This window comes from Elephantulus edwardii, unplaced genomic scaffold (genome assembly GCF_000299155.1).
Source record: "Elephantulus edwardii isolate Elephantulus edwardi_28Jun2011 unplaced genomic scaffold, EleEdw1.0 scaffold00113, whole genome shotgun sequence".
NCBI classification, from domain to species: Eukaryota; Metazoa; Chordata; class Mammalia; order Macroscelidea; family Macroscelididae; genus Elephantulus; species Elephantulus edwardii.
In genome coordinates, this window is record NW_006399863.1 from 10,698,242 (window position 1) to 10,725,894 (window position 27,653).

General features: G+C 41.2%; 1 protein-coding gene across 1 annotated transcript in view; it reads right to left on the minus strand.

Moving 5' to 3' along the window:
* The window catches only part of DOCK3 (dedicator of cytokinesis 3), a 310,047-nt gene that overhangs the window by 41,583 nt on the left and 240,811 nt on the right, over positions 1–27,653 (minus strand). Inside the window, exons 21-30 of the mRNA XM_006892272.1 lie at positions 24,509–24,679; positions 21,132–21,324; positions 17,589–17,716; positions 15,020–15,166; positions 12,271–12,369; positions 9,521–9,615; positions 7,775–7,850; positions 7,315–7,415; positions 6,996–7,054; positions 5,315–5,463 (exon numbers count right to left, since the gene is read on the minus strand). Of these exons, the coding sequence (XP_006892334.1) occupies positions 5,315–5,463; positions 6,996–7,054; positions 7,315–7,415; positions 7,775–7,850; positions 9,521–9,615; positions 12,271–12,369; positions 15,020–15,166; positions 17,589–17,716; positions 21,132–21,324; positions 24,509–24,679 (1,218 nt within the window). The remainder of the gene's footprint in view (positions 1–5,314; positions 5,464–6,995; positions 7,055–7,314; positions 7,416–7,774; positions 7,851–9,520; positions 9,616–12,270; positions 12,370–15,019; positions 15,167–17,588; positions 17,717–21,131; positions 21,325–24,508; positions 24,680–27,653) is intronic.

Below are 27,653 nucleotides of genomic sequence, written 5' to 3' on the forward strand. Positions count from 1 at the left end.
CCCTGATGAGAATGACCAGGTTATCGTCAAGATCATTGGGCATTTCTATGCCAGCCAGATGGCTCAGCGGAAGATCAGAGACATTCTGGCTCAAGTTAAGCAGCAGCACCAGAAGGGACAGAGCAACCAGGCCCAGGCACGGAGGAAATGACCATTTTCCATCCCCTCAGCTCTAGGACAACAAGTGGACGTTGGAAATGCACACTAAACACAGGCCTGAGAATGACTGGGAATCAGGGATATGTGAGCCCGACTGTAGATCAGGTTTGCCCACTTGGCTTGAGAAAGTTGCTCCTGTGAGGAAGCCTGATCTCTGCTACAATCATCCAACCAATTAAAAAAAAAAAAAGAAGTGTAAATTCGCAGTCCTCTTGTCTACTAAATCAGATACTGGGGCTGGGGCAGCAATCTGTGTGTTAACAAGTTCTTGAATCCTTCTTAAGTGTAAGAACCTCTGGATTCAGCATATGAGCTGATGATGAGGCTATTTAATTCCTTCTACAGTAATGGAAAAATAAGAAATTATTAGAAGAAATGGAGAAATTTTATAAAGATGAATGTGAAGATGGTTGGTTGTAGGTGCTGTGGAGTTGGTTCCACCTCACTGCAATCCGGGGAATAAAGAAAAAAACCCACTGTCCAATCCTGTGCTGGCCCTCTGGTCACTGCTCTCTTTGAACCCACTGTGTCAATCCATTTCAGTCAGGGTTTTCCTCTTTTTCTCTAACCTTCAACTTTTTCTTCTCGGGGACTAGTTGCTCCTGGTAGCAAAGTATGTACAATAAACCCTCACTACCTTCTCTTCTAAGGGGAAGTCTGATTGCACTTCTTTGATTTATTCTTTCTTTTGGTGGTCCATGGTATATTCAACATTCTCTGCCAACAGAATTTAAAGGCATCGATTCTCAGTTAGGATTCCTTATTCATTGCCCAGCTTTCGTATGCAGAGGAGGCTACTGAACAATAACATGGCTTGGTCAGGTGTACCTTGTCATTATCATTTTTAGGTGTCATCAAGATGACTAAGACTCATAGCAACTGTAGGAACCACAGATCTGAACCCTGCCCTATCCTGTACCATCCTCACAATATCTGATATGTGTGAGCCCATTGTTGCAGTCACTGTGTTAGCTGAGGGTCTTCCTCTCATTCTCTGACCCTCCACTTGGCCCAGAAGGTTGTCCTTTCCCAAGAAGTGGCTCCTCTTGGCAAAATGCCTGAGGTATGTGATGTGAAATTTCAACATCCTTGCCTCTAAGGAGCACGTTGGTTGCGCTTTTTTTCAAGACAGACTTATCTGTTCTGTTGCGGTCTATGGGATAGTCTCTTCAACAACACAATTCAAAGGCATTGACTCTCCTTCTGTTATCCTTATTTATTTGCAACCTCAAAATTGCATCTGTGCTTTTAAAAATACTTAAAAGATATATTTTGCAGTGGAATTGCCTGAGGTAATATGATACTTGACTTCAGGACTGCTGCCTCCATGGGTATTGATTGTGGCTTCAGTAAAATCAAATCATCGATAACGCCAACCTTTCACCTATTTATTGTATTTCCTACCGGTGTATTTTTTCAGTTTCCTTTTATGTTGAGGCGTAAGCCATATTAAAGGCTGTAGTCTTTGATTATCACCATTAAGTGCTTCAAGTCTTCTTTAGTTTCAGCAAGCAAGATAGACCTGACATAGTGGGTTACTGGAGTAGGGGAAGAAGAACAGAGTTTACTGGCAGAGTCTTAAAGAGTGTGAAAAGCAATCTCCAGCTTAATCTTTGATAAAAGGAAACCTTTTTCACGGCTACTGATGGTGGGATGTAGTTCTGCCTCTTTTTCAGTAAACTCTGATGACCCACAGTACAGTTCTGCAGTGTAACCCACTTTTTCACTGCTGGTTATCTCATTATGTAGCGGTGTATTTTGAAGAGTTACAAGGTCCAGATTACGACAACAGGGAAAAGCAATAGCTCTTTTCTGTTTGAAGTTATAAGGCATTAGAAATATATACTCCTAGAAATGTTATTTTAAAATGATATTTATCTGTAATAAAGAGTATCTCTAAAGACTGAAATGCTTTTCTCCTAAGATTATGAATAAGGTAAAAACATTTATTCTCATCATTACTTACATCATGATGAAAGCCTTACCCAATGCTACCCAATGCAATACGACAAGAAAAAAAAGGATACAGACTAAAACAGAATAAATGAAAGTTTCTATTTGCAGAATTTTCAATATGGATTGAAGCTCAACATCAAGAAAACAAAGATTCTCACCAATGGGCAAATTGGTAGCATCAGTATGGATGGTGAAGAGATTAAGATAGTTAACAGTTTTAGTTTACTTGGCTCCACAGTCAACACTCTTGGTAACAGCAGCCAGGAAATCAGGAGATGAACTGCACTGGGAAAGTCAGCTGTGAGGGACCTCTCAAGAGTACTGAAGTGCAACGGTGTCAGACTGGAGACTAAAGTGCGCCTGATCTGGGCTATAGTCTTTGCAATTACACGCTACGCATCGAAGAGCTGGACAGTGATTAGGGTTGACAGAAAGAGAACTGATGCCTTTGAGCTATGGTGCTGGAGAAGAGTGTGGAATATACCATGGACTGCTAGGAGAACAAACAGGTCTGTCCCGGAGAAGGTGAAGCCAGAATGCTCCCTGGAGTCAAGGATTCTGAAGCTTTGTCTGACATATTTTGGGCATGTTGCAAAGAGGGACTGGTCCTTGGAGAAGGACATCATGTTTGGGAGAGTGGAGGAACAGCACAGGAGAGGAAGACCTTTGATGAGATGGAACAATTCTGTGATTGGGGTGGTGGGAATGAGTGTGTTTGAGACGGTGAGGTTGGCACAGGATAGAGCAGTGTTTAGGGCTCTTGTACATAGGGTTGCTATGATGGCACATAACAACAACAACAACATTTGCAGAAGGCATGATTACTTAAATAGAATCCCAAGAAAAGCGACCAAAAAACTCTTAGAACCAAAAATTGAGTTTAACAAGGGTTCAACATAGGGTAATATATAAAAAAAATCAACTATGTTTCTATAGACTGGCAATGAACAATCTGAAAACAAAATTTAAAAATAAAAATAAAAATAATTTATAATATTACTAAATCCCCAAGTTGCTATGTATCAGAGAGCTGGCCAATAACTAAGGATGACAGAAGAAGAATTGATGTCTTTGAGTTGTGGTGCTGGAGAAGAGTACTGAATATACCATGGCCTGTTAAGGAAACAAATAGGTCTGTCACGGAGAGGGTGAAACCAGGCTGCTCCTTGGAAGTAAGGATTCTGAAGCTCCATCTGTCATAATTTGGGCATGCTGCAAGGAGGGACCTTGTAATTCTTGGCAAGGTGGAGGGTCAGCGCAAGAAAGGAAGACCAGGATGAGATGGACTGACCTAGTGACTAGCGTAGGTGTGTCAGAGATAATGAAATTGGCCCAGGATAGAGCAGGGTTCAGAGCTGTTTTACAGAGGGTCACTATGAGTCGGAGTTGACTCGACAGCACATCACAACTACAACAACAACAAATCTCCAAAAAGAATTACATATAAATTTAACAACATATGTGTAAGATCTGTATGCTAAAACTATAAAATACTGATGAAAGGTACCAAAGAACATTCAAATAAATTGAGAGACATACTGTCATCATAGACTAGAAGATTCAATATTGTTAAGATGTTATCCCCCCAATTTAATCTAGAGACTCAAGTCCAGTAAGAATCCCAGGGAGAATATTTATAGACACTGACATGCAAATTATAAAACTTACAGGAAAAGGAATAACTAGAACAGCGAATGGAAAGATAATTAGAACAGAAAAGAACAGAGTTAAAGATTTACATTACCTCATTTTAAGGCTACCATAATCAAGACAGTGTGGTACTGTGAAAGATAGACACATCAATGGGAAAAGTCTCAAACAAACCTGATCAACTAAATTTTGGCAACGGTACAAAGACAATACAAGGAAGCAGCGTAGTCAGAAGGCGCAGGCAGATGGTGTTAGTACAGCTAGACAATCAAGTGAAAGATAGTAAGTTCTGATCTATACTTCTAACCTTATTCTAATACTATTTCAAATGCATTACAGACCTAAAGATAAAATGATAAAGAAAACACAGGAGAAGATTTCTGAGACCACAGGTTAGCTGAGGCATCTTTAGATATGATCACAAAAGCACGACCCATAACGTAAAAATACTGATAAATTTGGCTTAAAAATTTTTGTCCTGTGAAAGACACTATTTATGTATTTTTTGAAAGGCCCTGTTTAGAGAATGAAAAGAAAATGTATGAACTGAGAGAAAAGACTGCACATAACATATTCAGCAAATGATTTACACTGAAAATACAGAAAGAGCTTTCTAAACTCAACAGCAGGAAAACCAACAACCCAACTAACTGCAAATGGACAGATGATTTAAAGAATCACTTTTACCAACGATGACAGGAGGGTAATAAAGAAGCACATGGAAAGATGCTCAACACCATTAATCCTTAATCTTGAAGGAAATGACTAAGGAAACCAATGAGACTGACACTATACACCTATTAGAGTGGCTAAAATAAAAAAAAAATTAAGTGCTGGTGAGGATGTAAAGCAACTTGCATTCTCATGTACTGCTTGACTGGAATTCAAAATGGTAAGTCACTTCGGAAAAGTGTGAAAGTTTCTTTAAAGTTAAGCATACATTTACCAGGAGTGCAAGCCATTGTATTCCTAATTATTTATCCAAGAAAAAGAAAAGTTTATGTTCATACAAAACCTTTACACAAATCCTTACAGTAGCTATGCTCATAATCATCAAAAAGTGGACTAATCTATCCATCCATCTTTCAGCTGGTGACTGTATAATTTGTGGTATATTCACATAATGGAAAACTACTCAGCAAGAGAAATAATAAATTATTGAAATATGCAAAAGCACATATTAATCTCTCAAAGACATTATACTAAGAAAGAAGTTATTTATACACTATTCTGGGAAAGAAAACAGTATTGAAGTACAGAGATTGTTGTAAATTAAAATGAAAGGGGTTGATGACAAGATAGAAAATTTAGGAATAAAAAAATTTGGGGGGCAATGGTTACATGGCTAAAATATTTAAAAAATATACAAAGTTGTAAATAAAAAGAATGGCATTTACTCTAGGTAAATTTAAAAATAAAGAAAAAAATTTAAATGATTGTTTGGTACACTCCTCACTGTTTTAGTCAGCTACTTTGAAACTATTTTATCCAAGATCATGGGAGTTTGGCAAGGAAATGGAACCTTGAACTCTGCTGGGTGTCATCTCACCTGCTTGAAGTTGCCATTTTTCCTCTGCTCCCAGTCCATCATGTCGTGGAAGATGGGGATCATGATGTTCCGCACTTCTGGCTGTGGCACCAGTGTCACACCCAAAAACGGACCAATCATTCCCGGGATAAAGTGGATCTTATGTTCACCTAAGCAACAAAATGCAGCAGATAATTAGTTCATGCCTGCTTATCTTCTTCCCAAGAAGTGCAACAGAAGATCACGTTAGGATCTTATCAGCAGTTCTGAAAGCAAAGCAAGTTCTCCTCCCCTGGTGCTAGGGACCGAAGAATGCCATTTACATCAAAAGTAATGGTGAAGAAATGGCTTTCTCAGGGAAATTTGGCATCTTTTCCAATTCTTCCATTTTGTTGTGTTTTGTTTTTAAAAATATCTATTTTATTGTAATTTTAATGACAGTTTACAGAAAAGTTGGAGTTTCATTCATTCTTTGTTAAATTCTCCCATTTTGAAAGCTTATTCAAGGAGTAAAAATATTTACTAGCCCTGATACTGATTCCGCATATTTTAATCTTTGTAGCTGTTATCAAGGAGCCCTGGCTTAATGATAAGGAGTTGCATGGTCAACCCAAAGGCAAGTGCTTCATGTTCACCAACTGCTATGTGAAAAAAGATGGGCTATCTCCTCCAGTGTGATTCACTGCCTCTTAACGCCTGCTGGAGGGTCAACTATAGGTTCGTTCCAACTTGATGAGACACAGTAACTACAACAGTTGCTAGTCCTTTGCTTTCCTGGTGATTTCAGAGATAATTTCGGAATTAGAATTCATACCAAAGCCTGGCTGGGTGTAATGATGAAGGGTACTGGGGAAATGCATTCTTTCCCAAGGATGAAGAGCTCTAGTGACAATAAGAGGGTCTTGTGACTTGCATGCTGCTCCTAGGGCTGGCAGCTGGAAGACTGTACATTTTCTGCCATCATTGCTCCTAAGGCTACGTGCTCAGCTGAAAGTTGACCTCATTTTGAATAGTAACATCCCCACAGGCCACTTAGAACCCTACAGGATGGCCTATTCAGTATTGATGACAACCTCGGGATTTGGTCCAAAGCACTGCTCTGACAATTTCATACCTCAAAGCAGTTTCATTAGAGAAGCTGTGAAGAGAACCCGTGGACCCCCAAATTAACCTCATCTCAAGGCTGCAATTCCTTGAGCACATATTCCTTGATATAACGGGTGTCAGGCACCTGACCCAATTGCGTGAATACCAGAAACCCAAGCAAATGTCTCAAACTTTATTAAAATGGAAATCTGTCTTTTCTCATCTATCTCCAGGATGTATTTCTTTGAGCCTGCAATGTTCAACCTCGGACATGAACTGCACAGATCTCAAAAGCATGAGTTTTCAAATGTGAAAAACAAATCCAAACAAAACTGCTAGAGGTTGTCTTCTCTTTTTATTTTTCTCTGGACTTTCATTCTTGGAGAAGAGATTATGCAGATGTATTGCTACTGCCTTATTCTTCAGCCAAATTCCCCCTACCAAGGACTCTATGTACATCTGCTACGCTATCAACCCAAGATGGTATGTTAAAGATATGTAAAAATTTCTTGGGTCTGAATTGGTATTCATGAAAAGGAAGAAAATTTATCAGTCTTGTCACTCTTCATTTGACTCTGGAATAGGTGGAAGATGAGGACAGGGAGAAAAGGCCTACCCAAATTCTGCCACATGCTGAACAGTTCATAAGCCATCATCACTCGCATGTCCCCATACCTAGGAAAAGTTCACACAGAAGTTAGATGTTAATGGGTGAAGGTTCAGGAAGATGGGACTGAAAACCCAGTGAGGTTAGTACTTCCGTCTTGTTTCTAAGGCTCCCCAAGGGCTAAGTCATTTCACTCTTCAATGAACTTTCACACTTGGCTCCCTGGGAACTAGGCGAGAACCTTGTAGATTTCTGATACAGCCTCCCATGGAAACATAACCCCATCTGGGCATGAGGCAGAGAGGTGTACAGGAGACATCTGTCTTACTTATCTAGAATCTTCTTCCTCTTGGCTGCAGTGACAATTTCTAGCTGGAGGCTTGGCTGGTTTATGAACAGAACTGCCAGGCTAAAATAAGAATTCCACACCTAGAAAGACAGAGGAGGAGGAAACACGTGACAACCTAAATCCTTAACCTTGCAGAGAAAGTTCCTAAATATATACGTGTAGTATATACCCTATTTTACAATCTTTTTAAAAAAGATCTCTTCCAACAGGACCTTTATTTGGGGATTCCTTTGAAGGCAGTTGCCTCTGAGCTAGAATGCATACTTACGGCTCTCTGGCTCCCAGCTCCTCTGAAAGAGGAGCTTTCAGGACACAGTCTAATTACTAGCAGGCTTGGAAATGGTTTCTGACTATGAATATATTAAGAGAACAAACACTAGTGAGCTAGAATCCTGGTGTCTAGGATTATTACAAAAGAAACAATTAATGGAATTACTACCTTAAAGTCGAAGTCTGTCTCTGTGAAATTCTTGTGCAGAGCTGAGGACAGGTACTGGACAGTAGTAACAATAATACTGCAGTAAGGAAACAAGGCATTGGCAGAGTTAGAAGACTCATAACAGCATCCAATAGCTTAGCTGTCAGTTGTCTCTGGCTTGCATGCAAACTCTCCACATACAGTTCGCGTCCACATAAGATGTGGCCATAGAGGAGAGAGATTGATGGCACAAACTCACTGAAAACCAGTCTCAGAGAAATGTCCCAAAGTTGGCACTGGATACAGCACTGCGTATCCACATGTTCCAACCATTTTCTATGTACAATTAATGGACATTAATTATGTTCATTACGTTGAGAAATCATCAACACTATGTGTGTTCAATTCTTTTCACATTTAACAGAAACTCAGTAAGGGAGTGACTGTTGATCATTCTCTAAAGGGTCTTCCAGTTTGAAGAGTGATTTAAGTACTTTTGGAACCTTTGTGTAATTGACACATATTATGATTAAATGTAGCACTTGTAGCACTTACAATTTTGTTATTTTATAATAGGGGTTTATAGTTATTAAATTGCTGGTTTTGTGGTATGCCATTATCTTCATCTATGAGTCATCTGGTTTCAGTTTTTGGTCTAGAATATTATCCTGACACATATAAGAGGCAATAGAAGGGTGCTCTGCTAGAACCAGGAAATGGCCAGGGTGGAGAAGCAGTGTAGTGCAACAGGCAAGCAAGAGTTGGACTGGAGATGACCATGGCGACCTGGTAAAGGAGTTATGTCTAATAGTGGACACTGGGGCTTTGGTACAGGAGGAGGAGAGGCATCAGTACAATGGAACTATGAGTTCTCTAGCAGAAAGAGTAAAACTTTCGAAAAAGGATGCAATGTACTGTGTGGAGTTAAGAGATAAAAACAAGAGGGGTTCAAATGGAGAATAAATGATTTGATGACATATCTGTGCAAATTTATATACAATCATTCTTCTGTATGTCTTTAGCTTTTTGTTTTTTAAATAGAGAATCCTATAAAATGTACAAAGTGACAAGACCATCTTGGTACTGTGTCTACTGAAAATAACTGCACTACTTCTGCATGACATGAACTCAAAAGGCAGATCAATCGGAGGAAGCAACTGATGGGAGGGTAGAGGTCAAGGTACCCCCTCCTGAGGGGAGGGAGATCAGATGAATCGGTCCCCTACCATCTGCATTGCTGCTTTAGTTTGCCAAGAGGAAAGCGCAGACGGGGCATATGAATGAAGCGGGCAGGTGGAAGTTAGTCCTTACAGGAAATCCTGTGGCCAGTCAGAAGTGGTCAGTGCTCCACAGCTTAGTCCTGGGCAGGTAATTAGCACTAACAGTGGGAGGTGAGCACTGACTGGTGACAACCCGTATCAAATCAAGAGAGGGCTCAGGACACTGACCAAAGCCACAGGGCAGCGGAGGTCAACCAGCCACTGAGTTGGGCTCCTTCTTTGGATATTACATTTTACACCTCTATGTCTTCATTTCCGTCAGGAGCTTAGGCTCCATTTCGGAATCAGATTTAACACTTTCTTTTCCTTGGCTAATGACCAAGTTCTGTGGATTGTCTCTCCAGACATTTTCACATCTGCTTCTCTTCTCTGAAACCACGGCCTTAGCCCTCATTTCTGAGTGGTGTTTTCTCTCTCTCTCTCTCTGACACACACACACACACACACACACACAGTGCATGTAGGTGGAGGGCTCTCCCACACTCACTTGCTTGTGAGCAGTCTCATCACCATCCAGTCCCGAGGGAAGACACTCATCTTCATCAGATTCCGGAAGACACAGAAAATCTTTAGCAGGAACTCCTGACACAAGACAAAAAGGTGATGACATAAGACATCATCAACCTTATAAACGTGTACTTTCTCCTGGTCTCCATTTACAGTGCTCACGACTGGTAGATTCAGATTCCCTGTTTAGTTTCTCTCCCCCTCCCCGCAGCGGGCTACATGAGAGCAACTCCTGGGTACTCTCACAGACCAAAAAAATTAGCCTCAAACTGGTGGAACAGAAGCATCATTCTATTCACCCAGCCTAGTGTACAGAGCACAGGAAAGATCAATGTAACTGGTATCTAAAAGTCACGGAGTCTCGACCTCCAGGGGTGTGACCTCTGAGTGTTTGATTAAAAGAATGTCTTATAGATTGTAAGATTCTATTAATCAGAGAAGCACTTTCATAATGATGAATTAAGGATCTCTACTTTCTTCCATGAAAGCCTTGAGGGCACTGGTGAAAAAAAAAATAAAAAAAAATGCGCTGGAAGCTAACCAAATGTTTGTAATAATATGAGGACCATTTATTCATGAAAAATGGTTGGATTTCAGTAAGAACAGCATGTATTTCTTGTAATTTAACAGGCACTATTCCCACATTTTCTTGCCCTCCCTCCACAAAAGCCTTGAAAACCAGCAACTGAAATCCTGTGGTAGCTGTGAAAACCAGTTGCCAAGCAGTCATTAGAGAAGATAGAATGGCTTCGTGGCTCTTGAAAAAGCTCTTCACTCAGAGAGCTACACTATTTAACCAGTTTGGAAGTGTGCTAGGAAAGCTCCATTCATAGACTTGTCTTTATTGAGGAAAGTGCTTTTTATTCCTAGAATGTTTGTTGAAAAAATAAAATCAGCCATAACTGCTTAACATCCCAGTGCATGATGCAATTGTATAACTGAGGCAAACATGAGACTGGGAAACAGAAAGATGTTCTCAGAGGTTTTGAAAAGCTTTGATATACTCCTGTGTGCTAGAAGATCATTACACATATCAAGGCTGGTGGCTTTCCCAGGGATGACCTGAGAATCCCATACATCTCGCCTCTGCCCTACCAAAAGAAATCATGTTTAAAACAAAACAAAAATACTGTTTTGACAAATGTAGAATTATCTATTTTTAAAGAGACATAAATTATTTTAAAAGTATCAAATAAAGAGTCTGGAAGTGAAAAGCACAAAACCAGGAATGAAAACTTCCTTAGAAGGGTTCAACCGTAGATCTAAACTGGAACAAGAATAAATAAATATGAAGATAGAAAAATCTGAGATTATTCTGTCAGAGTAACAGAAACAAAAAGCATGAAAACAAGTGGAAGAGGCTCACGGACTGTGCAACATCACCCAGAGTACAACATACTTGTGTGAATGCCAGAAAGAGAAGAGAAAGAAAGAAGGGGAGGGGGAGAATGTTTGAAGAGACAGAGGTAAAAAATTCTCCAAATTTAATAATGGACACTAACCTGCAAATCAAAGAGCTCAATAAACACCAAGTAGTATAAACTCAGAAATCCACACAGACACATTAAAGTAAAACTTGAAATCCAAAGAGAATAATAAAATCAACAGGAGAAACCCAACTCATTCTGTACTTCTAATCAGATACCATGGAGGTTATGGCTTAAACAAATGAAAAGATTTTTCAAAGAATAAGAATTGTCAACCAAGAACTCACTTCAAGGGATGTCAAGGTTCATTCCTCTAAGTTGGAAGAAGAATAAGTTAACGATCTAGTAAGTTAACAATACACTCTGCAGAGACTATCAAAAGGCAGGTAGTACCAAAGACTAGGAAGACATGCCATAATTTTTGTTTCACACAATATGATGAACAAAGAGCATACAAATGAACATCAGGGGAATGTATCAATATGAAATGCAAGTGGTTTCATCTGAATAGAGGCAGAACACACACCTATAGTTGATGAGATGAACATCACAGTCTCCTGCAGAGACACAAACCCAGAAGCCAGCTGCCACAAGCATAGACCAGGCAATGTGCTACTGGCACCTGCATGAAACATGAGTGACATTTTTTGCAGCATCTGTCCATTTGGGCTCTGCATCCAGAATCTGGAACCAGTGCGCAGTACCCACTTTTGATCACTATGGGCATATTCCGTATTGTTGTTGTTGATTGCTGTTGAGTCGATCACGACTCACAGTGACCCTGTGAACAAAAGGCCTGAAGCATTTCTATAACTATTGTAATTTATCAAAGTTCATAGAGTTTCCAGAGGCATGGTGTTTAGGAAGTGGATGCCACTCCTGCTTCCAACAGGTATATCCTAGAAATACATTTAAATGAAGAATAGAAGCCAGCTTTATTTTCAGTGTTGGTAAACAGCACATAATATTTGCAGGAGCAAAACACAGGGAGACTATTAAGTTCATAGTGGAAAAAAATGATCCTGCTTTGTTGAGAACTAGCATGGCTCAAGAGTAGCCTTTCATAGAGATGCATGGTCACAAGGTTGCTAGCAGATGGGGAAAATTTGTCAATGTTACTGTGTGGGAACACTACTCCACTGCAGCTTTTGCAGTCCCACATTCAACTGTAAAGGGGGGCTGGTGAATACTATATGCCCTTAGTACTTGCCTTCATTCGCCTCTCTGGCAGGGGAATAGCCCCTGGGTAGTTCTGGCCACACACTTCCCTTCCTGGGTGAAATATTAGTACCCTGCAGCCTACCTTGAGCTCATCTTTGCTCTGAAAGTTGTCCAGGAGGTGTTGGTAATGGGTGTCACACATCTGGCGGAGCAGCGAGAGCAGGCAGGACACATATTCACCCTGGGGATCAACCCCCAAAACATTAAGCACTGTCAATCACAAGGGCTGTTTACCTCCCACCCCAATCCACAGAGGGGAAGGAGAGAAGGGAGGGTCTGAGATGGCCCCATGATCATGGAAGGGAGGTAACAATGAAGGCCCTGAAAAAGAGCTTTCTTTTCTGCTAACATAGGGAGTTTGCATTGCTAACTTGAGATTGGAGTCTCTCTGGCAGTTTGAATTCACCAGCAGCTCCTTGGAAGATGGATAATCTCCTCCTTTGTGATTTACAGCCTCTGAAACCCGCTGAAATGTCGGGTCAGAGTCAATTCTGACTTGATGGCAGCAGGTTTGAGTTTGGAGGGCTTTTCTGAAAGCTTAGAGGACTGAGAGTTTTAATAAAACTAGTGCAACATGGAGCTGATGATAAACACTAACCAATACCAAAGAGCTACTGTAAAGTGAGACAGATATTCTCACTTTCTCTGAGAAAAAGTTCTGGCTAAATAGTCCTGTGTCACTCTGCTTTCAGGGCACTGTGCTAAAGTCTCCAGGGGCTACTTGGAACAGAGCAGTTAGCCTTCTCTGGATGGAGGCTGGACCCTGGCTGCCTTTCTCTAGCTGCCTCCCTGGGAAAGCTCCTAAAGCTCAGCTGGGGGTTACTGACTGGACAGATGTACATGATTCTCTGGAAGGCAGACGAGTCAGGCTGCCCCTTCATGAAACGATCCGTTGTGGACTTTAAGACAAGTAGAGATTTAAGAATAAAAGTGACCTAAAATTTTTCTTCTAGTTCCAACTAGGGTACAGAGAAGAAAATCCTGTTTTAATGGCCCCAAAGTCTTGTATGATCTTATAGGAGTTTTTGAAACAGGAACAATCAACTTCCTCTAAGGAACCTTCCTTTTTAAAACATAAGGTTAGTTCCTTCATTTGGATGATCCCCCCCGCCCATTTGGATGATTTTAAAATGCTTTCAACTTGTAGGAATGTGATGAAAGTTTTCAGTCCTTCAAATTCTTTCTTTAAAAAAAAGTATTTGTATTTTATATTGGTTTGCATGCAAAATTTGTATACACTGTTTCATTCCTATGTGTTTTGTAATACAGACACTGTGTTTACATATTCTTGCAGTCTTTCTTAAGAAACAAGTGAAATCTCTTGTCCAGTTGATTTTGATAACAGTGACTCTACATACAGGACAGAGCAGAATTTCCCCATAGGGTTTCCAAAGGCTGCAAACTTATGGGAACAAACTGCCATGGCTTTCCCCCCTCCCCAGCGCCACTAATGGGTTTGAACCACCAATCTTTCAGTTAGCAGTTGAGCTCTTTAAATCTTTTCTAAATCCACTGCCATCAAGTCAATTTGAACTCATGGTGACACTGCATGGGGTTTCTGAGGCTGTGAGACAGGAACAGGCTGCCCATCTTTTTCCTGCGCAGTAGCTGGCGAATTCAGACTGCTGATCTTTCAATTAACAGCCCAGCGTATTATGCACTATGCCACCAGGATGCTTGTAAATCCTTTCCAGACCTTTGAGATTATTGCACTATTTCTAGCTTTGTACACAAAGAAAGCCACAATTCATGAATTTACTATGAGAAACAGATGAGTTAATGTATATGATGCAGTCACATGCATGAAGAAATGCTTAATAAACTGCAATTATCATCTTCATGGTAAGTTACAGAAAATGAACGGTTTCATTAGTATTATTAGTAAGTATATTTATTAACTGCTTAAATCAAGGTAGAGCCTATCACAAACACCATGTGCTGAGAGGGGGTTTACCAGGACATGCCAGGGGGCAGGTATGTTTTCACCTCTGGCCTGACTGCTCTCAACAGAGCCCTTAAGAGAGTAGACCCCTTCTCTAGGCGCCAGCACCCACAGCACAGGCCTGGCTGCGTGCTGCCCCGCTCCTCTCAGCGTGCTGGAGCTTGACTTGCTACCACAGAGGGGTCTCTCCAAAAAGATCACCGTGGTTCCTACCAGCCAACTGGCAGATTCCACACAGACGGTCAAGCTCCAAATGTCAGGGCTGTGTCTACTCTGAGTACAGGATTTGGGGCACTGGGGCACTCTCTGCCCCTCCTGGGAGGCTTTTCCAGCCTGCTCCTCTTCCGATTAGATCCACACTCCATTATTCAGTTAATGCTGGTATAATTCCACCACATCACACTGTTCTTGAAGCTAGGAATTTAGATATAAATGCTACAGACTAAAGAAAGACATACATTCTGAGGGTATTATTCTGGCCCACACACCATTCAGGACAGCCTGTATTTATGACAGGGTCCTACTAGGAGTAGCCTACTTTCCACCTTCAGTATCTTACTACATAGTGTCTGAGAAACATATCCCTGCTTCATTTCACATAGTGGAAAATGACTTGGCTCAAAGGCAAATGCCAACTGAGATAGCGTCTAGGAAACCAAGGCAAAAAATAGTTTCTACATCTGCCCTAAAGTAGGTTAGTAGGAGTGTGAATCTAAAGCTTTCAGAGTGGAGAGGGGCGTCAGACTGGAGAAGGGAAGAGGGCAGCATGCGGATGGCCATGCAGGAGGGGAGGCTGGGGTGAACAGTGGTGGGTGGTGAGATGGAGGGGTGGCGTGGAAGAGCCCCAGGTTAGAAAAAAGGCAAGAAAACCTGAATGTTAGTTACTAACAGTGATCTCTGCTGTGCACTGCGGGCATCGCTGCCCTCTTACCGCCTCCTGAGCGTGCGATTTGCTCATGATGGTGAGCAGAGTCTGTAAGAGCACGTCTAGGAGGCTCTCCACCATCATCTCCACTTCCTCCATGACATCTGTCTCCTGGAGCAAGCAGTAAGAGAGCACCGTTAGCACCAGGCGGGGCCAATGTGCAGCTGGCGGCACTTACTATGTCAAACACCTTGGGAGTGGTCTTCCAGCTGGAGTCCCAGCCCAGAGCTTGTGGTCTCACCAGCATGCAGTCAAGGAACCCACAGCCACACTGCGATGAGGTGGGGCCCACCTGTTGTTACTTCCCTGGCATGGTGGCTGGGGTCCTCCCATAAGCCAGTGCCCCACCTCCCCGAACCTCATGCAAAAGAAACTAATTTCACGCAGAAGCAAAGAGTTAAGTGTTTGCTTTGATTTCCCTAGAACAGTCAGGAGAAAAGACTGACTCTGTCTGATCAATGCCTTGAGAAATAGTAAAGTATCCACAGCACAGGATGTGAGGGTAGCACCCTCACAACTGCTCATGCACACTGAAGTGCCCCAGTCTTTGTGGACACTGTTCTCTCCTCAGGGTTTTCTCCTAGACCGATCTCAATTTCCTCCAGAACTGACTGCTGCCCAGATACGTCAGGTCTCATTTCTAGCTCTCTGGTTCCCTGGTTCCCACTCCATGGGCTAACTGCAGGACTCAAGTCTTTAATGTATCTTTCTCTGTCTACCTCAGAAAAATGACTCATTGGGGGCTGTTTCCCAGTCACTAGGTTATCAATTTAGAAAATCTACACTATTCTTTTATACACTTCTCATATTCAATCTCAAATCCTGTTGCTTTATTCCTTCTCTAGCTTCTTTATACTATTACTATTCAAATGTCTTCCCTGTCTCCTTCCTTCAGCATCTGCCATGCAGCAGTCACTGTCTGAGAACCTGAGTATACAGAGAGGTGAACAAGTCAGATACTATCTCTGCTCTTGTGGATTTAAGTATCATCCAACTTAAACCGTGTTTTCTGGTATCATTGTGTTGTTGTTGTTGTGTACCATCGAGTCGGAACCAACCTATAGCTGACCTTCTGGTGGGTTTTCAGAGACAGTAATCATAGTCGGTGGATCCGAACCCTGTGCTTTAGGGATTGCAGTGCATATTCTTAGCACTAGGACACCAGAGCTCCTACTCCATATAATTTTACACAAAGGATTTGAGCAGCTCTTGGACTATATACACTTGGGGTTAAGTCATGCTTCTTATGTGTTAAGTTACCATAATACATTTTCTGTACGATTTCTTCAGAGTAGTTTTCCCCTAACTCTCTAGTGCACAAATATAACCACTCTATATCCTTCAGGTTTTTTTTTTAATCTGTTCTTTCTTCATTCCCATTTCTTCCCTCTTTTCCTTTTTTCAATTTTTCTCTCCTTCCTTTACCATTAAGAATTCCATTCCCTCTGGTCTAGCCTTAGGCTATTAGAAGAACCTTACACACCAGATTCCACCTCTCTGGGGCTGGTGGGAAGGAGAACTGCCAAGCATTGCCTGAAGTCAAGAGCAAACGATGGGGGTCTCACCATCATTCCCACAGTCACTGTCTGCCTAGGACTTCAGCATTGGATGATATTAAGTCTGAACACTCCGCTAGGTCCCTGTTCAAACCAAGTCTAATCTTTCAATTTTAAGTATCTCTCCCACTCCATAGCTTCTTATGTCCTTATCATCTGGTCAACAGCCTTCATTTAAAAAGTTTATTCTTCATGAATCTTAGCTAAATAAAACAATGACATTTCACCAAATTTCCTTTCTGGGAGTTCTTCATGTCCTTCTTTATACTTTATTAATAGTTTTTAAATTTTCTGTAAGAAATGTGAATTTGTTCTAAAACATCATTAAAAGAAACCTCTATCTTCATTCTTGCCAGACACAAGTCTTTTCATCATGACAAGTCTTTTCATTATACTTTGTTCCCCTCACTGCTCTCACACCACAAGTTTCTTAAAAAAAAATTAAAAAGCTAAGAAAGTATTCAAAAGTGTTACTAGGTGAAACTCCTAAGGTACAATTCTATGACTGTTTCGGTGCAAAGCTCTTGTGCACACTTTTATCTCCCGCACACCCTGACTTCATCTGGCATAGTGTGGCAACGCCATATGGGTGGAATCAAGCTGTCAAGATGCTGACAGGAAAGTCTGAATGAGCAAGCTGCCTCCCAGCTTGGGCCTGACCCCTGTGACAGTGACTGAGTATCCTCAGAAAATGCCCAGGAATCCAGAACGAAAACCTCTTGACAGAAACTGAGTAGAAGTTTGGATTGGGCTTTATGGTACTACCAGTGAACTATGTCCCTAGGTGGGTATGTGGTAGTGCAATTCTTAGAACAGCAAGGATGTGCTATACTGAGAAGCCTGATAAACTGGGGCACCTTCCTATCACTGATGAAGGATTGCGAAGTTTGCAATATGATGTCTGTTGGTCAACGTCTGGTTGGCAACACAAGACTAAAGTGGAACTGAGCCAGGCCTAGTGAGTGTGGGGCCACTACCAGAGAGCTGGTCTTGACGATGGAGAAGATGCTGCCAAGAATCCCTGAGCAGATCAGCAGCTCCTTCTGCTGTCTCAGGTGAAGGTGAATGTGATGGAGGACCACAGGAAGCAGGATGCGGCGGGACTCTAGGAGAGAAAAGACAAAAGTGAAGCAGCTCTTCAGAAGAGAACTAGCTACTGCTGGAAGCCAGTGGCACGGGAGGACTTAATTAGTCTCAAAGTGAGATGGCCAAGTGGAATATGTTCTCTTCACAATGGCCTAAAAGTTCACTATCTGAAAAGAACAAGGCACAGCATAGCATTTCCACCATTGTCCTCTTTCTCATTTTAAGTCTTACTAGTACTCATGGTGACTGCTACAATGGGCTCTTGTGTGTCAGGAAGTGTGAGGATGGCACAGGACAATGCTGGGTTCAGATCTTTTGCTCTTACGGTCGCTATGAGTTTACTCTATTCGACTCCACCTAACAACAACAATACTCACGGCAGTTTTTTGAAGGGTGAATGTCAGAAGGCTCTTTCCAAATGAGACCTCTGTATAACTAGATTTCTCATCAAAAGCACAGCTTACAATAAAATTCCACTTGAATGGAACAACTGGTATCAACTACGCTGGCCGAATTAGCAGACTTGATGTGGATTATGAACTGTCCTTCTCCAGATCCCGGCTAAGCAACCCAACATCCTCATCATATGGAACATTTACTCTCTGCAGACACCAGGCTTGGTGCCACTTCTCCTCGGCTTGTTAGAATATTGACTTGTGTGTCTACAGATGTGAATGAAACTGAAGCATAATCTTTGTCTTAAGACTTTGATCATCAGGGCACCTACATTGTCAACTCTACAGCATATATGGAAATGTTTTCCTTCTCTTAATTAATGGGCAATAATTTTCATCAGGAGATGATTAAATGAAGAATCTTCAATTCAGAAAGGCTACATCTTAGTTCAGATTCCTTTATTAACTTACTCATATTCCTACTCCCCATGGGATGAAGACTTTTGTCCATCTATAAAAACAGTATGCTAATGGCTTCTTCTGCACTTACTTCTTGTGATGTCAGAAGACAAAGTGACAGGTGTGGACATGTTTCTGATGTCCTGCATTCCACTGTGGTCTAATAACTGTGTAACCCGGCAAGTACCTATCATACTGTGCTCACATGAGCCAGTAAGATTGACAGTGACACAAATGAGCTATGGCATTTTTGATTTATTGTTCATGTCTGACCACTGTTAAGCATCCCAGATAAAATTCAGAATGAAAAGACAAATTTTATGATGTACAGGAGATTCTGCAATTACCTTGCCACATACTCAGAATATAATATGGAAGTAGCAATTATTGGGTGCATAGAAGGAGCCTGGGTAAAAGATAATTTCATTCTGCATTTTGTGCTCCAAAATTCCAACACAGTAGGATTTATGACAACCAATAGCTGCCTGCAGACAAAACAGTCATTTGTCACTATAAACTGCTGTAAAAGGAGACTGGTCTGATACGCTTGAGAATATAAATATTGGTTAAATGAGGTCAGTGGTAAAGATCCTTCTGCTATGATACTCCAGGCAAGATAGTGTAAGCAAAGAGTGTTCAAAAAAAGAAAGATAAGAATGAAAATTTGGTGGTGGTTTTATCTTCTCAAAATGCCAAGTACACAATGCCACGGCTACATACAGTTTAAGAGTTATTTTTTTTTTTAAGTTTTTGATATGAGGCAGTAAATTTATGCAAAACTAGTAGAAATGAAGGATAGCAGTCTGCAGCCTTCTCCCAAAAATATTAAAGAAGAATCTGTTTTAAGCAGTACACAGAGTATCCATGTATGTGACTGTCTTGGTCACAGTGTCTCCAAGCCACTGATACAAATCTTCAGGAGCTGGAGAAAAGAGCCATTTTTGCCAGACAATTACTGGTGGACAAAAGCTAACTTTTTTGGTGGCTGCTTTGCAATCAGCAGCACCTTACACTGGAAGGGTTAAAGAGAAAAGGGAGTGGGTACTGGGTTAGTATTCAAGTGTGCGCAGCAGTGGGCTGAGAAATTAACTGTTCCTGTGTTTTAAAAGTCAAACATAAAAAAAATTAACTGTCCAAAGCTTTAATTGTACAATTTTTAGCACTAATTGTTTTGCTAGTCTTTCAGATTAACTCTTGTGTTCTAGAAGTTCATTCTATGATAATAATATTCTATTGAAGCATGAGGCTCATACTGATGTTAATACTTGGCCACTGAGTATTCAGTGTCTCTGCTCAAGAATGAACTTGAACACTTTTAAAAAAGGAATCAAGAATTTATGAAATACTGAATAACATAGATGGCTACAGAATAAACAATGATAAGTGACATCAATTATGTCCCCAAAAGATAATTATGAGACCACTACTATAAAAAGCTAAGGAAAAGTTTACACATAGACAGAACTATTCTGGGAAGGGTAACAGGATAGGAAGGGAAGGAGAGGAGAGTAAAAAGAAATAAACAGATAAGCTGAGTGAAGGGGAAAGCGATAGAAAATAAAGATTTGCTTAGACAGTGTGATTAATTACATGAATCAACTGTAATTAAGGTAATAAAACAAACTATCTATGATTTGTTGACTGAAAAACCAGTATGCTTTGTAAACTTTCATTTAATTAAATGAAAAAGCAAAACCAAAAACTTGACCACATACAACCTGGTTTCAGGAATGAATCTGAAGTTCTCTCTGAAAGGCAGCGGGGTGTATCACTGGTACTTGTGAGGGTGTTCTGAGGTCTTGGAGGAAGGGGAGGGTTCTTTGTCTGTCTGTCTGTCTTTCTACCTCTCAGAAGATTCTCTTAAGGAAGAAAGAAGAATCTGTTTGACTGGTAAGAGAAGGAACCAGAAAAGTACAATGGGGTCTCAGGCCCCCTTTCAGGGGCCCCTTTGTTGTCTTCAGGGGCCCTAGTGGCACAATAGTTAAAGGCTTGGTTGTTGACCAAAAGGTCAGTGTTTCTAGCTCACTAGCCATCCTGTGTGAGGAAGAGGTGGCAGTCTGCTTTCGTTAAAGTTCCAGCCTTGGAAACCCCACAGGGAAGTTACTGCACCCCATGAGGTCACTACAGTTAGGATCTGACTTGGTGGCTGTGGTTTTGTTAGTGTATTTCTTGGCTCATCCTTGGGAAGGATACTCTCTCCTGCTTCCCACTCTTTTCTCTTTACCTTCTTACCCTGATATTGTTGTTATGTGTCATTGAGTTAAAACTGATTCAGAGCTAATCTTCCAGTGGTTTTCCAGAGACAGGACTATTAAAGGCCCCCTTCTTGAAAACTGGCTGAAACTGAGGTTTGAAAAGGTTGCTCTTCAGGCCACCTGATGGATATGTCCTAGAGTGCAGGTATTTAGGAATCAATTGTGAATGAGTAGTCAGCCTGGGGCACGGTTACATTCCCTAAAACAGTTTACCAAAGCTTTACATTTTATAGCCACTAGTTTCTCGTATTATAGTTGATAAAATCGAGCCTTTGATTGCTATTTCCTTGTCCTCTAGAAATGAAGAAAGGCAAGTTTGACTAACCTGAGAAAGAGAAGAGGCGGCTATCCACAGTCCTGGCGATGGACTGCAGCTTCACCACGTCCATGGACTGCCCAATGTGCACAGTGCTGGGCATGCTCCCCAGCGTTCCCCTCACGAACTCGGCCACCTCTTGTACCGTGAACATTTGCAGCAGCTCATCAAAGATGGTGGGGAAGGAATTGAGGAGTGCAGCCTGAGGGAGTGAACAAAGCTGTGGTCAGTGCAGAGTCCGGTCTCTGCCTATTTTGGTGCTCAGGCATGGTAAGAGGCTGTGAAGGCTTCCCGGGGGCTGCTTGAACTTGCTGCATTATTGGCTCACTGAACAACAGAACTTCTTGGGGCCCTAACACTTAAAATTTTCATCTTGCCAAGATGTTTGCCAGTATGAAAGTGGGAGTATAAAGAAAAATTTGCTCAACATGGCTTAATAGTCATACCTATTTTGTTCATAAAATGGATTCAGAACTTTTATCTCTATTATCAAGCCCTTGACTTTCCAATTTTTATTTCAAAGTCAAGCCAGGAAGCTCTAAAAGCAAGCATGGCTGGAGAGTGCTGAGCACACATCAGACAGCACTGGCTGAATCTGACTCACAGCTCTGTGGCCAACGATTTCAGCTCAGAGAGCTGATCATTTCCCCAGGATGGAGACATTTATGCGTAATCATAACACTGAAGACTTTGTAAGTTATTCCCTTCATATGTAATGTATGGCAATCTCAAGTACAAACACAAAAGCATGAAAAGTACATGGAGCCCAGCAGTCATGAACCCTTGAGTATCCCAGACGGCTTAGAGAGCTCAGTGATGGGGCAATCCAGGTGAGGAGAGGTGGGTGTGTGTGTCGATTTCTTTTCTAGGCTCTGAGCTCTCTACACAGCCATTTGAGGATAACGGGTAATGGTCACACAGCCTCTATAACAGAACAGTGCAGAAGAAAAAAAAAAACCCAAAACGTTTTGGAATTAGATAAGATACCTTGAACAAATTACGGCCTAGTTTTCTCACTTATAAAATGGGGATATTATTATTTCTACCCCAATATTGTTACAGACAAAAATTAAGTTCATAATGTTTCCTTCATAATAAAGGTTGAGTTTTATCCTTTTCTTGTCTGAATGAAAACTCTCCAAAGGAGGCTTTTTTCTACTTTTCAGTCTCTTACACCATTAACCTAAACGTTAAAAGTCTCCAGGGAAATGGAGTATCACCCTGAACAACATGAAAGTAAGAGCTCACTTTTCTAAGTGACAATGTAGGCCGTGGAGAAATAGGCCTGGCAGGGTGACAGCCAAATTTACAGGAATTCTATCTGCAGAAATAGAACTCCCTGGGATATCATGAGATTCTTTTGTAGTGATTAGGACCAGCACAACACATCAGTATGGCAGGAACATCTGGTGGTTATTCTGCAGTGTTTAGTGCTGCTAACCAAAAGGTCACGTCTCTGGTAATTTGACTCTATCAGTGGCTCCACAGGAAAAGATGAGCAGTCTCCTCTCACTAAGATTCAACAGCCTCAAAAACCCAATGAAGGGTCACTATGAGTTGGAGCGAATTTGATGGCAGCCAGAAAGCAGTCAGATACAAGGATAAAGTAGGCACTTCCTAATAATAAACATTAGCTTGTTTGCTCTCTTAAATGGTGAAATTTCATGTGCTTATGCATCAGGACAGGAGAAAACCTGTACATGTTAAGACATGCCGGAGTGGTCAGGCTCAAAGACACAATAAAGACTAACTAAATAATATTTTTGCTCCGAGTTCTAACTCAGGAAACAAGCTTGGCAACAAATAAGAAGGTGTGATCCTGACTCAGGTCTACGCTGAAACCAGGACTAAGGTATTTATCTTGATATGGGCAGGAATGTGTCACTGAGTACAGGGCATTGTGAAAGCCTATTTGTCTGGCTCTTAGAGACCTCTGAGCCTCCCATATCTGAGAGAAAGAGCAGGTGTCACTGGCCCCTCATGGTATGAACAAATAGGTGTAGAAAGGCACTGGTAAGGGAAGACAGGTAGTTGACAGTGCTTGAGGGGAAAGACCATGAAGGAGCTTTCCTCACAGAGGCCTCCTGAAACTCTGAGGTATCCCTACTCTTTTATAGTAAGCTCTGGTGGTTTAGTGGTAAGGAATTGTGCTGTCAACTGCAAAGCTATGAGATCTGAAATCTATCAGCTGCTCCACGGAGAAAGATGGGCAATCGCCTCCCTTGTGATTTACTGCCTCTGAAAAACCACTTGGAGGGTCAGCTAGGGTCAGTTCCAACTCACAGTACACAACAACAGTAACAACAACAACAACAACTACTTTTTAAACACAGTTTTGCCCTCAGTTTTGCTTTAGAGCACCAGGCTGAGGTCTTTGTGGGCAAATGGTATCAAGGAGTAACACAGATATAAGCAGAAAACAAAATGTAGACTATTCTAATCTTAAACAAGGTAGAGAGTTTAAACATATTTACACTGAGGAAAGAACTGGCAGCACTAGAATAAATGGACATGAAAGAGGGTGTCTGGTCTTAGCTGAGCTACTGGGTTAATGATAGGCCTCAACAAAACAGTGAAGTCTAGTCCATCATAGAATGCTATCATTCACTTTATGAAAGGAAATAACTGTATTTGAGGTAGAGTATAATAAACAATTTGGAAGCAGGAGTGGCATCCACATCCTAAACAACATGCCTCCAGAAACTCTATGAACTTTGATGTCGACAGTTGCAGAGGGGCTTCAGGTCTTTTGTCCATAGGGTATCTATGAGTTATGCTTGACTTGAAGGCGATCAACAACAACAACAACAACATAATGAACAATAATTTTTATTTTTTTTCTAGGGTAAGGCTGTGTGGAAACAGTAACATATTAGCTAGCCAGGTAATTTTAATATAAAGAAGTAAATTTCTGAGCAACATGGATATTTCTAATAGAATTTAATCCCAACCATAGCTTTCTAGTTATTGCTGCTGTTGTTCAATTGATTGCATTTTAAACTTCTATAATGGACTAAAATTTCATTAAGTGACACAGTAAAGCACTGAAAAGTCCCCACATATTCTGAAAATCCTCTATGAATAAGATCCTTATAAAAACAAAATAGTATGTTAGCTAGATACATTTGGTCTAAAAAAGGTGCAGAACAACAAAGTTATGCTCTTTGCCCATCAGAAAACCACTGAGCAGACAAGGCAGAGCCAGCCAGCTTCAAAGTGAAAGCAGTGTTTTTTTCTACCAGGCATTTTTCTTGCAAATCACCCCTTACCCAAGACACAGGATGCTAGCTGGCTTCACTGGCTCTGGAAGCCTGGGCAAAAAGAAGACATTTGCTGTGCACGTGCTTAAAGAACTGAACAGGGAAGCTCTCCAGAGGCTCACAGACCTGAGTAAAAAGGAGTGTTTCGGAGTTTCTGCTGTCCAGACTGAGCACAAATCGAATGGACTGGAAAAGTTCTTGGATGCTGGACCGGAACTGCTCCTCCTCCATCCCACATGTGGCTCGTGAGTACAGGATCCGCGACTGCACAATGAACTTGAACAGGTACTCCAAGGCCTAGAGGATGGGGGAAAATTGTAACAGAGATGCACTGAGCGTGGCCAGGAACGTATATGATGGGGACAAAAGGCACAGTAACAGCAAACAGCAACTTCTACAGTGTACAACTCCAACTATAAAAACACACATTCCATTTTTCTTCTTTTTTTTGTATATATATATATATATATATTGTGTTTCACACATTCTACTACTCACATGGTGCTTCAAGGTATCATTCTCAGACACTGTTTTTATAAAATTAATCCCAACTGATTCATGTCCATCATTACCCCATCTTTTTCCCCACCGGATCTTCAATTCCTTCAACTCTGCCCACATAACTGTGACCTCAAGATTTCTCCTCCTCCCCACTCTTAGCCCCTTCACCTCCCTCCCTTTTTCCCTTTAGACTTTTGTATACATCTTACTAATAATCCTTCTGATTTTACAATAATTATCTTTTTTTTAAAAAAGTTTTCTTTTTCTTGTCCTCATCTGACCTCTCACCCCCATATAATAATAGTCTTATACAGTATTTGTCCTTATGAAAATGAGCGAGTTCACTCAGCATAATGCTTTCCCACCTCTCTCATGTTATATATTTTTAAAAATCATTGCTCCTGCGTGCTGCATAGCAGCATCCATCATGTGAAATGTACCACAATTTCTCAATCCATGGGTCATAGAACTTCTATGTTCAGTCTTTTGAGGAAATGCCAAACTGCCTTCCAGAATGGCTATACCATGTACTCCATTTTTATTTCACTTTTTGGATAAATATCCAAATGGTTAATGAGTGACAGCTATCTTCTTACTGAGAGAATAAAATTATTTCAAAACAGTTTTTTTAAAGTTCTTGCATTAAGAATCCATGAACTGTTATAGAGACAGTTTAATTAAAAAACAATCAGGGCTAAAGGAAAACAGCAGCATCTTCGTCTCCCACCCCCATCACCGTCCTGTTTATGGAAAGAAGTACTGCAAAGGTAAGAACCTCCCCTGAATTTATTCTTAGCAGGAAGAGTGCTTTAGGAACTCTCTTAAAACTCTGAGCTTCAGCTGGTCTCTAACCTAATACTCGCCTTCTCACTAGGGATCACAGAAGTTCAGAGAAAACATAGACCAGGTTGCACAGCTGCTGGTAGGCCTTATAAGCCTACTCTCTGCTCTTTTACAAACGAGGACACCTACCATAATAAGTTCACTGATAATACAGAAATGGACTCATCCATAAAATTGTTTGAGAGAGAAGAACTTGATTCTAAAGAGTCCCTGCTGTTCGACCCAGATAAATTCTCCTTAGAGAACAGATTCAAGACCCAGGACTATGTTTTCCAATCAAAGACATGCTACAGATTTCTTAGACAGGAAAAAGGCAGAGAAACTTGTGGGAGAAAAACTTATCCAAGGATGAAACAAATGGAGCTCATTTAGTTGAAACATAGAAAAAAAATCCCAATTCTCAAGCTACTTCTTATAGTCTATCCATCTGTCAGAATGTTTGGCAAGAGAAGCTTAACACTTTGTAGCTCGTGTAACAATGGGCTCAAACACAATGATGATGTTAAGGATGGTGCAGGACAAAGCAGTGTTTCGTTTTGTTGGATCAAATGCTCTGCTGTATTCAAAGGGCCGCTCTGAGTCAGAACTGTCTCAACACCACCTCACAACTGCCCACACAAACCTCAGTTATCTGGCGTGCACCCGAAGACTCTGGAGAAGAAATGACAATATGTAGCCTCATTTCTAAATGCCAGTGACGATGTGCAAGCAGTCTTTCAATGCCTGGTCTGTACAGAACCTGGGGTAATTATCATTCCTATTCGGATTTTTCTGGTAATCACATCCAGAATTTTACCACTGAAATATGCATCCCTACACTCATGTTTTGAAAGGAAAACAAACCAGTACAGCACTGGTCTGTGTGTTGCTGTGCAGAGGGAACTCGTGGTTGCTGTGATGCTGAAGACTGTGACAAGTGATGTGCCAATCGTGGTAATGGCCACCCATGGTGGACAGTGTTGGCTGGAGCTTCCCGACTAAATCAAGCCTGGAGGCAGGAGCGGCATCCACTTCCGAAATGGCTTGCCTCCGGAAACTCTATGTATGAACAGTGCTCAGACTGTTTGTTCATAGGGTTGCTATGAGTCGTCTACAACTCGACGGTACCAAACAACAATAACAACGACAATGACAAAGAGAGAGCTACGTTGGCCTAGTGGAAAGAAAGTTATGCTACCAAGCCGAAGGTGGGTGATTTTCATCTGCGGCCCTTGGCCAGGTTCAAATTGTTTTCCTGTCAAACATTCTTCTAGGTGGTATAGCACTGGTCTGTGAGTTGCAGTACAGAGGTAACTCGTGGTTGCTGTGATGCTGAAGACTGTGACAGTGATGTGCCAATCGTGGTAATGGGTACCCATGGTGGACAGTGTTGGCTGGAGCTTCCCAACTAAACCAAGCCTGGAAGCAGGAGTGGCATCCACTTCCGAAATGGTTTGCCTCCGGAAACTCTATGTACAAACAGTGCTCAGGCTTTTCGTTCATAGGGTCGCTATGAGTCGTCTAAGACTGGACGGCATCAAACAATACCACCACCACCACCACTCATGTTTATTGCAGTGTTATTCACAATAGCAAAGAGATGGAAGCAACCCAAGTGCCCATCAACAAATGAATGGATAGAAAAACTATGGCATACACAATGGAATACATCACTGAAAAACAAGGAACTCATAAAATATTATACAACATAGGTTAGCTTGGAGAACATTATGCTGAGTGAAATATCTCAGTCACAAAAGAATAAATACTGCATAAAACTACTGTTATAAAACAGGATACAGGGGTTGGGGAAAATTAAGAAAGGAGAGGATAAATAATGAACAAATGCATCGGGATAGATGAAGGAAAGAACTGTTTAAAGGGAATATATGATTAGGCATTATTTGCATGACAACAGTCCAGAATAAAAGGTGCATAGCTAAGTGGA